Source organism: Poecilia reticulata, linkage group LG2 (genome assembly GCF_000633615.1).
Source record: "Poecilia reticulata strain Guanapo linkage group LG2, Guppy_female_1.0+MT, whole genome shotgun sequence".
Lineage (NCBI taxonomy): Eukaryota > Metazoa > Chordata > Actinopteri > Cyprinodontiformes > Poeciliidae > Poecilia > Poecilia reticulata.
The window spans coordinates 3,437,227-3,454,968 of NC_024332.1; the positions used below are offsets into that span (position 1 = coordinate 3,437,227).

Here is a 17,742-nt window from a genome sequence, read left to right on the forward strand (position 1 = left end):
AATTAGTGAGATTGCTTATACAAACTCTCCGCTGTATCTTTTATTAACTTTGGTTTTTCAATGCCATACATGGTCATCTTAAATTTACCCGGGCTGTCTTCCTCTTTTGATCTGCCTTGATTTCTTATCGACACATTAAAAATGGCAAAAAAATAAACAAATGGCAACAGTTGCGTAGCTCAGCACTAAAAAAAAAAAAAGCAACACACGAGAAGTTCAGCAGCTCAGTTTCGGCTCACAATCACATGAGGATATTTGTGTTTGGATGGAAGGAAGCCACCCTGTCAGCTCCCAGCATGATAAATGACTCTTGGATCTGCTGATTAACAGTCAGGAAACTGGAAATTGAGACACAAGCAAGTTTCAAGTCTTTCAGGGCATCTTGGAGCATGATGTCATTTGTTGGAAAGCTTTTAACTCCGTTGTTTGTATTGGTGCTGTCCAAAACCRACTGCTTAATGCATGAAATCCCTTTTGGTTAAATTAGCATTTCTGGCTTGAGGACTTCGGTTTGAACCTCACGARTTCTGAGTAACAGTGAATCTCATTTAAAGTGCTTTGGAAAAAGATTTATTTCCTTTGAGCTTCTTCATATTTTGTCTGAATACACTGACAAAAGTTAGTCCATTTGTCATAAAAGCGGTCACAGCAACTCTGGAGGAGCTGTAGAGATTCACAGCATAGATGTAAAAATCTGAAAAAGTTTCCTTTCACCATTTATCCAACTATTTCTCACTAATCTGGATAAGTTGGAGCTCTGAATGCTGCCCAAGATCCCAAAACRTAGTTTTTTTTGTGATCTATAGAACAAAGAAATTCTGGSTCTCCATGACATGACACCACAGGAAGGGACGGGGTCCTAACTGTGAGGAGAAACTGAAGCAGATGTTGCGATGGAGGCCGAGGGAGAACGAGAGAAGGGAGATAGGAAATGGTTTGGATTTTTGACAGATGGCTCCCAAAGCCGTACGGAAATCCCCCGAACCTCCACACTCTCTTTCTGCTCCAGACCTGTTTTGTAACGCCCGCTGATGAACCTCCGCTGACTTTCTGTCTCATCGCATCGTCTTCTCGTCCGTTCTTGTCTGCCTTAATTCTGTCTTTCTTTAATCTGCTCTTTCTTCTTGAAGAAACGCCAGAAATTCAGTCCTGTGGCTCTCGCATAAATATTATCTAAGAAAAATTCTGGGGCTAGAAAGCGAGCATTAGCTGAAATAGCCCTCACAGATGCGCACACTTGTCCATTTGAAATATTTCCCTCGCCTGCACATGGCAGCAGTCAGGAGCTCTGGAATTTATAAGCAACACAGACAAGTATGTATTAAATCATGGTGGGGAGAGGTTTAACCTTCAGCTGGAATGCAGAGCCCTGGATAATCCATTAGCTGCTCAACACTGCTGCTACGAAACTAACTCCAGCGCTATACTGCGCAGTGRAACAAACGCAGCCCTTAGCGTGCGTGACGTGGACTGTTGCAAAAACAAGACGTAATCYCCGAAGGAAAGTACGGAAAAATGCGACACTGAGGAAACCCAGAGATCTGGAAACATGGAAAAAAAAATCCATTGATAAAAAAACATAAGTTAAAGGAGAATATAAATTGCTTGCACCACTTGAAACCAGATCAAAGGCTCATGAAAAAGTTGTGAGAAAGCCAAAAGCCAAGTCAGCATATCAGAACCACTGGGTAGGATTACAAGTTTGTTTCTGGCATTATTATGACTATAATCTCACGAGATTACGACTTTATTATTATTCTGACTTTATGATAAGTTTATTTTCATAGGATTACAACTTTTTCTTGTATTATTACAACTTTATTCCTACTATTGCAATGTTTTCTTTATTATCAAGACACTATGATTTCATAATTATGACTTTATACTYATATTWYGACTTCTCATAATATTATGACTTTTGTTGTATGACTATATTCTTACACAACTACGACTTTTCTTCATATTACAACTTTATTCTTGTGGTTTTTCTTCAACTTCCACACACTAATTTTATTCTCATGCATATGTTTTCTCGCAAAGCAATTATTTTTCTGTCTTTTCTTCGCCTAGTCCTAATACNAAAGTTGTGAGAAAGCCAAAAGCCAAGTCAGCATATCAGAACCACTGGGTAGGATTACAAGTTTGTTTCTGGCATTATTATGACTATAATCTCACAAGATTACGACTTTATTATTATTCTGACTTTATGATAAGTTTATTTTCATAGGATTACAACTTTTTCTTGTATTATTACAACTTTATTCCTACTATTGCAATGTTTTCTTTATTATCAAGACACTATGATTTCATAATTATGACTTTATACTYATATTWYGACTTCTCATAATATTATGACTTTTGTTGTATGACTATATTCTTACACAACTACGACTTTTCTTCATATTACAACTTTATTCTTGTGGTTTTTCTTCAACTTCCACACACTAATTTTATTCTCATGCATATGTTTTCTCGCAAAGCAATTATTTTTCTGTCTTTTCTTCGCCTAGTCCTAATACYGTTGTAATACGAACAACAACTATGTGGTTAGAAAGCGAAAGAGTGTCTTCATCAAAAYGTCTGTTGACATCAAAACGAGTTTGGAAAGATGTAAAAATCTGGGAATCGCTTTGWATTCCACAGAACGAGTAGCAGAGGGTTACTTGGGAAACGATTTCCATCTTGGAACTGTTGCCCCTCCAAGACCTAATCTTTGCTACAGATGGATGATACACTCTTTTGTGTAAAATTGTGTGGAAATGATTAAATTTCTGCCTTATGCAGTTTTGACTCATACGTTTAGGATGGGTGAGTCCAGTGGAAAACCAGCGACTCCTTCTGTATCGTTGTGTGCTAGATTTGCAACAATTGTTTAATTTTATTATTTTTCACAAATACAGCTTTATATCTATATAAGTTAGCAATTTTGATGAAAAAAGGAACAATCTCCCCTAACTGGAGGCAGAGGCATGTCTCATAAGATGCCACGTACAGTTTTGAGTTTAGGATGCATTTTGCAATAAATGCCAGATTATCAAGACTCAAACATTATAAATCATATCAGAAAAAAATGTGTGCTTTGCTCCTACCCTTTGGGATGGTTATTTGACATCCCAGGTCATAGTCCTGGAGTAAGCGGGTGTAGGCTACTTCCTGCAGTCTGGCTCTTTCCAGCTCTGACAGGCTCTGGACGGCGACTGGAGTCAGGCGTACGCTCCGCCCCGACAGACTGCTCCAGGTGAAATCCCCCTGGGGTGGAAACAACCGGGGAGATGTTAAGACAAAATTAACAAAAGATTGAGACACAAAAGAAGGGACTAATGCACTTTCTGACAAAGRAGGACTTAAAGACCCACTCTCCTTGGTAGTTGAGTTTTTCTTTCTTACTCTGCCAGGATGCCATTTACTCACAAACAAAAGAAAGCTAAGCACTCACAAGTCCAGGTGCTAAATAAAACAGAATTGTGCATTCTCTGTCGGCATTTTTCACCCCTATAAATCTTTCAACACAGATGTTAACTAAAGATATGTGATCCTTTTGTTGCCGTTGTTTTCCATAATTGCACAAAATTATGATCTGTTTCTGGTAAAGAGGGAAAACAGAGAATCATGATGAAGCATTGATGAGGGGAAAGAATGAGTTTAAACTCAAAAGACACACAAAACTATCCTGATGTTTGCACTTCACAAAGTTAGTTCTAGTTTTTGGAACTTATCTGAATAATTCCATTGTGTTTTTAAAAACGCAGTGTCTGTTTTTAAAAACACAATGGAAACAGTGGACAAGTGGAAAKAAATCACACCGATCCTCAAAATAAGCATTCATTCCTTACTTGTCTTTACGAAAAAATGCATACAAGGGGGCAATAAAAACATGTTTAATCAAAGTAAATACTCATTCATGATTTTATGGAGTCTGAATTTAGGAGAGTAATAATGAGTTGCTTGAAACTTAAAAATGGACAGTTGATCCTTCTCAATCTCCGGTCATGCATTCTTGTCTAAGTAAAAGGGAAAGAGAAGACTTTGTAAAAGTCCATTTAATGCCTCTTTCAGACGGATGGCTTACCAATGTCCTCTAAATGTGTCTGTGTTTACATAATTTCATAATTTTGCAAGCAGACGGCACACAATTAATTCACACAGATGTACTTTTTTTTAACTGTAGATCTCCGAGCAGCAATCCTGAAAACCTGACCYGCAAATAAAAGAACGGTCACGAGTCAACAAATGGTGTTGCCGCCTTGCTACATTTCATCCAGCACAGCTGTTCTGTGTTGTTGTGAGCGCATGCCTGTGTAGACCATTCCTTATCGCTGACTGAGGAAAGCCTTTTGCCTCCTGAGTGACCTCACTCACGGCTCAACGGTGCACAAAGACGCACATGCCCTTGCACGACCACGAGTCTGCAGCGAAAGACAAGACAACAGGTCGGAGAARACTGTGATAAGCAGGCCGCCGACTGTTGAGTCGGTTCCGCCCGGCAGGAYGGACGAGCTTGAGTGAAACTGAGGGAATGCTGGTGGTGAGCGATGCGGGAGATTAAACGCAAGCGTGACTGCTGGGCCCTGGAAGCYTGATTGACCTGTAGTGGCGCCCAAACCAAGATATTAGCCAACAGCTAACTTTGTTTGCTGTGTCATTCATGCTGCACAGCTGATGAACAATAGTACATAGCTCATCCTCTACATGTCTAAACTCTTACTCATGTGAGKTTTTTTTTGTACAATTCACAGCGGGCTGAAGCAACAGACTGATGGATCAGGGCATTTATCACATCTGTGATCGAACACGAGTGGTGAAGTTGATGATCTTGAGTTACAGGTTCATCATTCTTCCAGTGCTCCTCTAAAGTTAATGAGATTCTGTTTATGAGATCTCTGCAACTTCTGTTCCCAAWGGGTGTCAGTCGGGGCAGGGGAGTTTGAATACCACARTCTTGTTCAGAACTGCTCACAAGGTCTGTCCGAGAGATTTTGCGATAGATCGGGCCCRTCTGATTGATAGAAAGGATGATGTCTCTGTCTTTTGTAACAAAGGAATGAAGCTAACCCATTTGTCTTCTGATGCTCACCTAATGGTAATGACTTACTGGGACTTTTAAAGAAGAACTTGGCTGGCTTATTATCATYGATGGCATAATAAATTTTAAATTATAGAAAAAATCTTGGTCTGCGCAACAGTGAGGCCRAAGAACAGAACTATGCAAAAAACCATTGGGTCGGGATCAGAAAACAAACACCAAGATGCTGCTCTCGATTTTACTCATTACACATACTGTAATGTTATCTGAAATGACTGGTACACAATCTGTTAAAATATATATATTTTTTATACTGAATAATAATCTAGAATATTGTTTCCCTTTTAAAGTGGCACTTTATAAAGAATAACCACCTCAGATATGWTTGGACTTTCAAACCATCAAAATGTCGCAACACATATCGTCYGCATGGTTACATAACAGACAGAAAACAAAAACASTAAGCTGATTAAGAGCTCAGTTTCTTTACTCTTCTTGTAATGACAGCCAGCTACTATTATGTACATATTAAACAGAACCCATGGTAATTAGTTTCTGGCTGTATCGATAGAACAAATGAGCAGCTCAAAACACACACGCATGATAACATCACAGCCAATTTCCTAATATTGCACGGAGACCCATTAAGGTTAATGAGATCATATATTACTGGGCCACAAATTCCATTTAAAGACAAATGTCAGGCCACTGTGCAATGATGGCTCCCAAGGCATTCATTGTGTGAGATCTGTGTATGATGTGAAAGCAAACTGTTTGGATAGTTTGTGTGARAACAAATCTGACAAGCTGTTATTACAAGCTTCTGATTGTATTTGATTGACATGTTAAAAATCTTTGTGGCGTCGTCGTACCGCCATCTCACTGCRTAACCCGCATGTGCCTCCCACCAAGAACAAATGTGGCACCAATCTGGGGGTTTTTGCGACCCAAGTTGGCTGCTGTTGCRGCTTGAAAAATACAAGCAGTGCTTCTCTGGTTCTAATAAAACAATCTGGGCACCAAACTATGATAGCTAGCATTGTTTCCAATTGAACAAAATGGCCTTTGAAGCTTTGTTATCCTCTCAACCAGCAAACACCGCCTAGYTAATAAGCTAACATAAAATTGCCAAGGTTTGTGTTGTTGTTGCACATCAATAGAGAAATCCAACTTTTCTTTTGAGTCTACCTGCTTCCTTTCTTTTCTATAATAGAGCTTAAGCTTGGACTTCAACAATGAATCTTAATAAGTGATAAAGGTTTGGTATTTRTTGACTAAGGTTATCATTCAGTCAGAATCTCATCTCGGCCTTTGACTAGTCTCAAAATACATCGCTTAGTTTTTACTTCCTTTAAAAATACCAGACATCCATTTACAATAAAACCTCTTGAGTTGATTATTTGTCAATCAATTTTATTACTTGGCCAGACTAATTATAGAAAGCTTTTGAAAAATKGAAATCTCTGCTCAGAATCTTGTATACAATTCTGAAAATACCAAGCTGTYGTTGCTGCAGCTATTTTGTGCTCCCATGTGACAAACTCAAACTGCACGCGCACCATGCAGTTAGATGACTAATGCCATCTGGAGATTCAGTACAGTGCTGTGCAGCATATGGTTTTTGTTCTATTTTAGACAAAGGGACAAATGGCGCAAAAAAAAAAAAGTTAGTTTCCATAGCAACATATACATACAGAAACCCAAAGGGCCASGAAGTGAAAAAAATATTACTATGGCAACCCACTTGGAGGTCACACAAAGGCAGTGGGACGCATGTTGCTATGATGCACTGCTCAAATTATTGGACAACACGACAGAGATTTGAAACGTTAATGGCAGGCATGCAGATGTTGTTTTAACTATGATGTAAATCACCTCTGGCATGAAAAGTGTGCCGGAGGTRCATTCACATTTGAATAAAAATAAGTATGACAGCAAATAATTTTGTTTAGGCAATTTTAAAGATCTGTTAAAATGGAAAAATAACTCAGAAGGAAAAAGTTTCAATTTCCTGTGGTGTTATATCTTTTTTCAGTCATGTTATCATTTATTTTCATAAGCCAACAGATGTGCAAGGCCTTACTGACAGCTAGCATCATGTTTTGCTTTGTTTTGTATGTTGTATGTTGATAAAATGTTTCTGTTAAGCCATAATAGTTGTATAGTTTCCTGTAGTTTTAATACAATCTCGCTTATAATAACAATTTTATATGTATGGCAAGAACCAGAAAAGCTAGCACGAAACACAAAGTAAGGGTGGGCGATTTGGACTTAAAATTTTATGACAATATTTYGTGGTACTTTTGTGATGACAGTAAAAGTTATGCTAAACTTATTATTACCTCTTTAAACTTTTAAGAAGTGCGTTTTTTGAAGGTCAAGGAAGGTTACGGAGAAACTTTCTAACAGGGGACACTAAAGCGCAAAAGGAGCTTTCCAAAATTTCACATTGTACTCGTGGTTTGTTTTCTTCTGCTTTACGTTTTGCAGCTGGTTTTAAATGACCCTTGAGCAGAGATTTGGACTCATAACACTGAGCTGCAGGAATGTACAAATATGTTCCAACGCTGCTTCTTATTTCTTTCTTTCTGTATTGTTTGTTTTTTACAAGTTGGCTTTCACACATGCATGAGTAACTCAATAATACATGGATTTTACTGACCTGGAACCTCCCCAGCACTCACATCTGCTTGTAATTACTGACCATCTCGCACTGCCAGCTAGTGATGATAGTGTGTGCTGCAGTGTTTGTACACTTATCTGTCCCAGATTCACAGTTAATGGCCTTTTCCACCTGTTTTTAAACTGTTGAAAGGAAAACAAGCACATTTTTTTGGATCCATGTTATGCATGTTAAAAAAAACTCCTTGCAGAAGCAATTCATCTGTTTTTTTTTATTAACTCAAGAATGTTGAGGTTATTTAACCCAAGAATAGGAGGTCATACCGTCGATTTGGATGACAAAAACAGTTTTACTTTCTAAATAAGAGTTATCTTCCATTTTATAATAGTGTGTGTATTCTCCATTATGACAACACCATGATTAGCATTGACTGCTGATGATTAGACGTGGCCAACGTTAAGATATTTTGAACTGCAGGGCTCCAGAGCCCACATAAGCTGATGTGACTAATGTTAAAATATAAAAAACATTTTTTATGTTTTTTGGTATTATAATTGCCTTAGAATTATTTTTTTTATGAGGATAAAAAACTCTTAGAACCTTTAGTGGATTATTGCATATTTGTTACAGATCTTATGAAACACATTTGGGATTCATTAGTTTGTCTCTATTTACGTAAAMTAAAAACAGGAAGTCCTAGTTTTCCCAAAAATATTGCTAAATTCCTTTATATTCTGGTTATTGCTAACTATGTTGTTTATCATCCCATCTCAAAGCTGCAATGTCAACAAAAAGTCATAGCACTGACCAAGACYCAGGCCATTTACAAAAGGAAAATGTTGAGTGGATTAGTTTTGGATTAAAGGCATTAGAGTGGATTAAGTGTTACTAATTCATGAAATGTATATTTCCTGAAGATTTATCATTGTGAAATACTCCAACCAGCATACAAAATGATATTAGCATTGAAAATATGTAGCTTTAAGTTGTGCTAAAATGACTGTTGTGGAGAACACTGACAAAAAAAARCGCTTTATAAATCAAGAGGAATACAAAATGCAGGAACTTTACAACCTTCAGTTAGCAGGGCATCATTCTCACAATAGTGGGGCAAAAGTAAAAATGCTATGTAGATCCTATTGCTTTAACTTTCTAATCATTTTCCAAAATAACCTAACAGAATCTATTGTTCATGACACATATTGATTGTGYTACTGTTTATATGATTCAGGATGAATTTAACACATAATGTGCTTTGTTTAATAGAATTTACACACCATGCACATCTTGATTTAGCTTCAATTCAACAAGATCAGAGTAATTGCCTTCAAAACATACACAGTGCACTTAAAATGTCTGTTTTAATGGTTGTTTAACAGACCCAGCAAACACCGTTTTTATTTGATTCACTTTAAATTTCTTCTAGATGACATCGGCCGAGGCATTAGAGTAGATTTACATGATGTCAACACGAGCTGTGAAGCACTTAAAAACGAATGTTTCAACTTTCACTGCACATTGTTGCAAAACCTCCCTTTGCATTTAATGAGTCCTTGCTGGCTTGGTGACAAGAGTGAGCAACTTGGAGTGTGTGCTCCAGCTACCCCCCACCATCACCACCCGAATCACTGGCAGGAACATCTAAAGCCTCAGGCGGACTTCAAACATCTCTTCAGACAGAATAATGCGAAGGGCCTGCAGCAATAATGAAAGCYGAGATTTGAGAATTAAAGCCTTGCATAATTGTTGCATAAGCAGCAAAAGCGAAGGAAATTGATGCATCAAGACCCGGCCGGAAAGTGGAAGGAGAAGTTGAGGAAGTGCATGGGCTTTGTGTGTTTTGTGGTGCTGTTATCTGCGCATGACAGGCTGAMAACATACGAAAATATGTCGAAGCATTCTCTTAATCAGCTGTTACTGGCAGCTGATGGGATTATGTTAGAGACATTATGGGGTTAAAAACAATGAAACGAAACAGGTATTCCCAGTGAAACCAAATGTGGCTTTCAGGAACCTTGTTGTTTCTGTGGAAACATGCAAAACTGGACCAAAATCACCAGTCCATGGTGTACAGAACCATTCCAATTTTGTTGGATTTTTCTACATAAAAAAAATATATAGTTTCAGTTTGCTGCTGCGGTATTAGTAYTTGCCCAGAAGGCAAGTCCAAAACATTTTCACAACAATCTGGGAAACCTATTCCAGCCTGCAGGGCTAGAGGGCTTAGCATAGTGTGACATAGGGCCCACCTCACGGACCACCACCACTGTTGACCCCTGCACCCAAGACTGTAATAAGCTGCTACTGGGATATCGGCATAGAAATTATGTGCATGCTCAAACAAGTCAAGAAAATTCTACATCACTCATATTGGGTCACAAACTTTATTCCTATCTACATCCTGAAAAAGCCAACCCATAACCCAGTATATAAATAGGAGGTGTGACTGTTTTCAGTAATTCAAACTTGTATGTTGCAGTTATTTTTGCCTGAAGCTTGTGCTGTTTTTTCTTTTGTTTGTGTTTTTCAATGCATTACAATTGGAGCCATCAGTGACTTGTCTTTGAGCTCTGAGTGTGTAAAAGGGTGTTTGAGAGCCTGATGTCTGCTCTGGGATTCTGTGGTATGAAATTGAGGTCAAAACTCTGTGGAAGCCAAACCAATGCCAAACACTTCTAAACCAATTACCACTCCTGGCTTGTAGCCAACACAAGCAGTCAACAGTCATCTACAGAGGATAAATGGAGAAGCAATCATCAAAGCCCCCTTTTTTTTATTTTGCATTTTGAAATCATATTTGTATGAAAATGTTCCTTTATATTTTACACATCAGAACTGAGGATATTACAATTACAGMAGCAAGAGACCAAACACCAATCATGTGAGTTTGAAGCAGTTTGTGTTCCCAGAGAATGTGCAAGACAATATCTCCCAAATGTGCCTCCATAGACGGAAGAATCTAATGCAAGCTGAATAAAGAGCAGGCCTCAGCATTCGAGTCGAATTAATCTGTCAATCAGTCAAAATAATTACGTAAATGGACCCATGGGTATAAGGTTCCCATCAACTTTTTGCAGCCCAAATGTTATGCCATGCTAGCACCGTGAGAACTGGCTCTTCCGCACATACACACACACAGATTTATATGCCTGGGCAAAACAGAAAACACTCCCAGCAAAGTAGTGTGAYYCATCGATGCAGGAATGTTTTAAAAAATTTGATTCAAAGATTAGCCCAAAAGGCTGCGATGTGTCAGCCCCCGGATGTTAACCTGGAATCTAAATCATCCTATCTTATCTTTTTGACCCGACTGTGAATGGAAATATCCAAGCAATTGAAATACTTTCAGCTCCAGTCATGCTTCCTCGGGTTTCATCCTCAGGCTCAGCAATGCGCACAATCTAAACACCTTCAAGGCTGAGAGGTTTCTGACTTTCAGCTGTCGACATATTTATGTGGCAAGCATAAAAAAAATTACATCGACAAAATTCACCGCTTGATCTCAAGCCGTCCGGAKCGATGATGGCAACAGAAAATGTGCCAACAACACACCCGGTGTCGTGTTTTTCAGCTGCCATTAAAAGCACAGAACAAACTGTCCAATTTGTAGAAATTAGCCTCTTAAGCTCAAACGTTTCATTAATGTCGTTTATTTGGAACAGGTGCCATCTTCTAAAACATGACTTTAGCCAAAAACCTGACATTTCAYGACAAACTCAGCCGTGCATAGTCTGCATRTAGGCRTGTTTTAGGATCTGGTGGTATTTCTTGAGGAAACGGGGCTACAACTGTCATTCATGATAAGGCTAACATCTCTCTGAACTGCTTCAAACGAGCGCTCTTACATGGTAAATCCAGCAAGACGAACTGTATGACCTCACCCTTTCAGCAGCTGTGTTTAAACAAACTTCCATTTCCACATAACTTGGATGCATTCAGACGAGTGATGGTTTTTCATGGATGTGAGATTATGTGTTGATCCTCTTAGGGAATTGTTTATTTTTCGCACCACTGGCAAGAACAGAAGCTTAAAAAAGTTGCAACATAATTTTGTGGTCTTGCCTCTGCTTTTTTTTTTCCTTTTTTTTTCTCCACCATATCCTTTAAATGCAATAAGATCAGAGTGAGGATTCAATTAAACTCTTTGTGTTCCGCGTAARTTCTGGGTTAATCCTTTGAGGTAGCTAAAGAGCAGGGATTATAAAATGTTAGGTCGGTTCCTCAGAATCTGGATGATGCTGGTGATCAAAACGACAGAGTGAAAAATAGAGGTGGTCACTTTCAGACACACAGGCTAGTATGTATTTTCTTCTGCTTTTGCTTTGTCACAAATGTTTGAGATCATCCAACTAATCAAATATAAGACACAGATAACCACAACAAATAGAAAATGCAGTTTTCAAATCGTTATTTCATTCCATACGAAAAAACTATCCAAACCTGTTTCCAAAATCTAAGAACTGCTTGTTCACTGTCAAGCATTTGACATAACTTTAAAAAAGTACTTTACATCACTTTGATGTAGTATAATCAGAGGGTTTTCAAAAATGAACACCCCAGTTCAGGTAACGCAACAGTATATTGATTTGCAATTAAGTCTGGACTTTGAATTGAGCACTCCAAATCTTTTGTTTTGCTTTTGAGCCATTCAGAGTTGATCCTGCTGGTGAGCTTTGCATTATGGTCCTTGTTGGTTTGCGACCCAAGAGAAAAACAGACCGGAGCCAGCAGTGGTAGAGTACTCAATACTTTTCTTTTTTCTTCAGTTCAGTTCAGTACAGTATACAGCGTGGCATTTCAGGTCACAAACAAGAAGAGCAAGAATCTCCCTTTCACCTGAACCATCTGGCTTTTAAATGATTGGCTCCCACCAGGACTAATTGGAGGGGTGGAGACATTCACATTTTCAGACAGAAACAAACAAACATTTGCACTAAACTATTCCTAAACAATGTCTACAAAATCCCTCACAGTCCTACTGCAAAACCCAAGGATGTTGGTCAGAAATTTTTATCAAAGAATTTTGATAAAAATCTGGACTTCCAGACTGGCGACGATGAGCTTAGATAGAGTCATAATGTGTTTTTGAAATTTACTGAATGTTGTCAAACCTGTTTTATTTTTGATTTTACAGCTCTGGCATCAATCAGACTTGAGTGTGACTCGTGAAACTGAAGTCACATTATGTTTCAAGTAATGTGGTCGATTAGGAGTGTCGGGCGGGGAATTACTTTTTGTTTTTTGACTTAAAACATTTAGTGAGCAGCTAAATGCTTTTTCCACAGCACATAAAATGCAAGCAGGAAAAATCGTTGCGACAGGAACCTTTTAATATGTGCTAATGTGCTAACAATGCAACAAGAACACTGTTGCCCTAAGCAATTGTGCTTTGGCTGGGCCTCAACATCCTTAAAAGTAAATGTGTAGAAAAAAGGTTTTTCAATTTCATGCTGTAATGACAGCTTACAGATTCACCTTGTACCACAGACAAGACTGGACAAAGTTTCATGTGGCAGGTTATTTTTTTCACGTCCAACCAACAAGTAATATATGGCAACAATGTACAGAAGTTATAAAGTGACAAAACTTAACCTACTCAACTGTTTAGTTGCATAAGAAGCTACCAAACCAAATATTTCCTCTCTAGCCTTCAGCCAATTACAATAGTGTTTCTTTTTTTTGGAGCTATCTATGCAAACCACTATTGAGCAACTGAAGGCTTATGTCACCCAACGAAATGACATTTTCTATTCAATAGGTAGTTTTTGCATAAATGACAGTGGCTGGTTGAGCATGTCCTTCTACTGGCATTCATCCAACCAAAATGCAGGAAGACACCACTGCTACCAACTGCGCGGCTCATCTGTGAAATTTGTTAAGAGAAATGAAATGAGCAATTTAAGAGCTGCAGCCTCTTTTCAGTTCAGGAAGTTTTAGCCAAGTGTGACTTCCTGAAGACCCACACCACACCCGATACGGCCCAGCGGAGCTTTGTTCTCTCTGCACAGTAGCTATGACTGTGCATGTTTTTATATGCATACGGGTCTGTGCACGTATAACAGAGGTCACTGGCAGGGCAGCTGGTCTATTATTGATTTCCTGACGGAAAGAGAATGAACACAATGCTTCACTGTAGYTGTTCTTTGCAACACAACCAGACAAACTTTAACTGATCAGAATGTGARTGTGTGTCTGTCTGTGTGTGTGAACACATCTGTAAAGAAAGCTGTGTGTTAACAATGCCTAGTAAAGAACAGTTAAAGTAGGTGCTAATAGGTGCTAATGGGCTGTTTAATGAACATGTTAAGCTATTTATTACCTTCCCACATGCGGTGCTTGATAAAAATCTTCAGCTCTCAGTCAGTGGATTGGTATCAAAAGCTTRGCTTGGATTTGGTTTGATTGGGAGTCTAGACCCAAGGTATCTATGGAACATGAATGCGTTATTAATCAAAATATATTCATCTGCGCCATCATATCTGGTTGTTAGTGTTGATAGATGATTGTTGACATGGCAAAGTGATCAATGAAATTATTTTTTTTTTTCTTGTGCTTCATAAGAATAGAATCTCTGTCCTATTAAAGGAGTTTGGATCAATTATCTGGTACAGTCCTGGCGACATACTTTTCTTATTTTTTTGAGAAAACAAGACAGAGTGGTGCACAAAAAATATATATTTGAAATAGGCTGCTAAAGTATCAAAAGACATGATGGATGACTTGAATCTACTCCATGCTGTCATAAGAAATTCATATTCTTAATGTTATAAGTTAAGGTTAAAAAGATCAGATAGTGTCCTCTAATGGTTCCAACCACTGATACAAAAATGTAATTTGGCCTCCATTTACATGATGTCCAGTTTTGTAAATATTTCCTTAGATCAACAGGTTTGTTGAAATCAATTTTCACACATTCTGGCAGTGAAAAAAGGAGAGAGGAAACAGCCTTTGAGAATAGCCAGCATGTATGAATAAAGAGTGATAATGTGGTTGGTAAACAGTCACTGAGCCACGGTGAGACGAGCTCGTGAGTTTGAACRGCCASAACAGACTTGTTGATCCTCACATTCCACCCACTGCCTTGAGAGAAGCTAATCCAACTCTAGGAAAAGACCCTCTGAAATCCTGGGACTCACACACACACACACACACATACACACACACACACGATGCACGTGCACTGTTCCTACTACTCTAAATAYATGCGTGATTCTTGACCTAAATGTCTGTGTTATTCTTGGCATCATCTGCATTGCTCTGTGTCTGGACGGTTCCCTCAGCGAGGCTCTCTGATATGTCACCCGACTGGAAATTTGACTTCCGACTTCCTGTCTGTCAGCAAACCTGATTGATTCTATCTGGTCAGTAAGACTCCGACATGTCTGACATTTCATGTTCTCCACAACCCTGATGATTTGACTTCATGTCTGGCAATCAAATGGTCAGACATGAAAGTCATAGACATGGAAATCATGTCAGATAATCTTTGACAGTCTTCACTCACCATCATGGTCATTCAGACAGAAACAATGTTTACTTATGCTTTACAACTTGAGGCTATCTCCCTACCTTTATTAGCAACATTATAATAAATGATGCATCTTTTGATAGATGTAGATGAAAAACCTTGGACCATTACAGGCAGCTAGCAGTAGTTTAGTTATTAAAATCAAACTCAAAGTCTGGATTTCCTAAGCAATACACGCAAAAAATCAGGGTCATTCACTAATTTGTGTCCCCATTATGCATTGTTCCATTCTTTGCAAAGTAGCAGCACTTTATTTAAGTAAGAAATTCATAAAACAATCACTCTTGATTGCTGTTAAATAAGTCTTAAAAGTCTAGTTTACTTTAAAAAGAAAAGGAACCGATATAAAGGTTGCATTTAAATGTAATCCCCTTTACTCAACATACAAAAGGCATTTGGTGAAAATAAAAATGGAAAAAGGTCTACATCTAGGCTAACATCACCATTTTACCTGAAATTATGAATTAAATTAATCATGATTTTCAAGTTATTGAAATAACCGTCAACTAATTTAGTAAACGAATAATCATTAACTGGTGTATAAAGACTTAAAAAATGCCATTTGCTGAAAGAACAACATCCTCAGAACAGCAAGTAAGCCAAAACTGTACAAAAAAATTATTATTTTTTTAATTTAAGATAAAAAAAWTTAAAAAACTCTGTCAATATGTAATACACCCAGAACTTGCTTCACTGCTTCACCTGGTTCAATTTCTGTAAAACACARCAAAAAAAAACATTCTAGTGATGGTCCTCATGCTAACAATATCCTCGTAACTAAAATAAGCACTATGGCCAAGTTTTAAAAAATTTTCCAATAAGAACATGGCTCGACTAATTCAGTCAACTAAGAAACTCCCAGAAAGTTGTCCAAGAGAATCACACATCTGCCTCGTTCAAGTAAAAACAATCAGACCCGGCTTGTCAAATGCTCCCTGACCTCCGGAGATGCACTGAAGCAGCACCAGATGACTTGATGCTTGATGYAGTGATTCCACAGAGACCTCCCTGCCTGACCTTTATGGCTTGTTGACTTTTTTCCAGAGAGGAAATTTCTAACCCAGTTTGAGCGTAAAAGTTTATTGTGCGGGCGCAAGATCGCTTCTCGTCTGTTATTTTGCAACTCGAGCAGGGGAAATAGCTGCATTCTGATCAGATTCGGCAGCTATTGTTGTTTGGCATAGCTGTGCTGTTTATGTCATGTATGGAGCAACAGCTGTCTTGGGGTATTTCTACGTGGGACAGCACAATCTGTTCCCATTGGTTAGCATCCAAGCGTGTTTTAGTGCTCATAAAGCCCAGAATAATCAGCTGTGCCTTTCATCTAAGTCATTTCACAATTCTGCACCATTGAGGGCTCTGATTTAAGATAATACACAGTGACATGGCAAACGTTGCTATTGTCAAACGGCTTCTGCACAGTGAGGGCTAAAAGGGTCCAACCCTGCTCAACCAATTTTCCCCAACTATGAGAAGGAATGAAAACACCTCCGGGTTAAACGAAAGCATGGCAGGAGTGTCAGGTATAAATCATCCTCCTGGCAATGCATATTTCACTACGGTTAGGAGACAGACCCCTGCTGCTGGAAGCACATCTGGCTCTGCGCACGCTGGATCCGATCTCAACAGAACTCTCCCCCCCACCGCTCTACTCTGAGCCTTCTCGGTCCGTCTCCATAAAAAGACAAGTCTCGAGGAGGGGCGGACTTCTCCCCGTGCTGTTGATAATAAAGCAAGTGCTTTTGGCCTGACACGGTGAAAAACGGGGGACGGGCGGCATTGTCGTGACGGGCCAAAAGTGACAGCTGTGGAATGCGCAGAGCGGTGTTCGTTTCTAGCCTTGCCATAGTGGCTCTCCACTTTGCGATATCAAGACTGAATCCTGTCGGATTCAAGCAAAGTGGAGAACCTGTGAACTGACCTTACAGGATGCTAATACTTTAAAAATTGTCCAGTGGAGAAAAACAGCAGAGGATAGTTGCTGCCACCAGAGAAGGTACCAACAGCTTTAGATGTATTTTCACACCTGTATTTTACCAGGTTGGTTAGAATTTTCCCTTAACTAATGGCACACATAAACTCTCAACAAGATGTAATTGGTGTCTGCAAAAGGGGTYCTATTCCCAAAAGTAGAACTAAGAGGAGATTGTACTTGAAGCTAAACKTTCTTTCARCRTACACATTCAAAATAACTGCACCCCTGTGGAGAAAATGTCCACTCCTGCTAAGCTCTCCTCCTGGGTCGGGGTGTGCTTCGGAAAACATGTAATCAATGTAAATAAACTTAGTCTGCAGATGACTAGAGACCCACATGTGCYGTTGATTCACCCAAGTTTGTTCCTTTTTTTTGTCTTTTGTAACTTTAAATTAGACAAGATTTACTTATTCAGTTAAATCTAATTGACGGTTTATGAGGCAACGCATTGTAGACCTTTTCRGGCCCAAGTTGTTTGTACTGGGAGTGGCACAGGAGTAAAGCAAACACTTGTAACCGCTGCTAGAAGGTCGTCACATATCATCAGGTAAGCAGAGAAAATGGTGTGCTGCAACATGTTTGCTCYKGGCATT

General features: G+C 38.8%; 1 protein-coding gene across 1 annotated transcript in view; it reads right to left on the reverse strand.

Moving 5' to 3' along the window:
• Window positions 1-17,742, reverse strand: part of LOC103476944 (rho GTPase-activating protein 6-like) — a 64,616-nt gene that overhangs the window by 18,070 nt on the left and 28,804 nt on the right. The window contains exon 2 of the mRNA XM_017308907.1: window positions 3,084-3,249. Coding sequence (XP_017164396.1) covers window positions 3,084-3,249 — 166 coding nt within the window. The remainder of the gene's footprint in view (window positions 1-3,083; window positions 3,250-17,742) is intronic.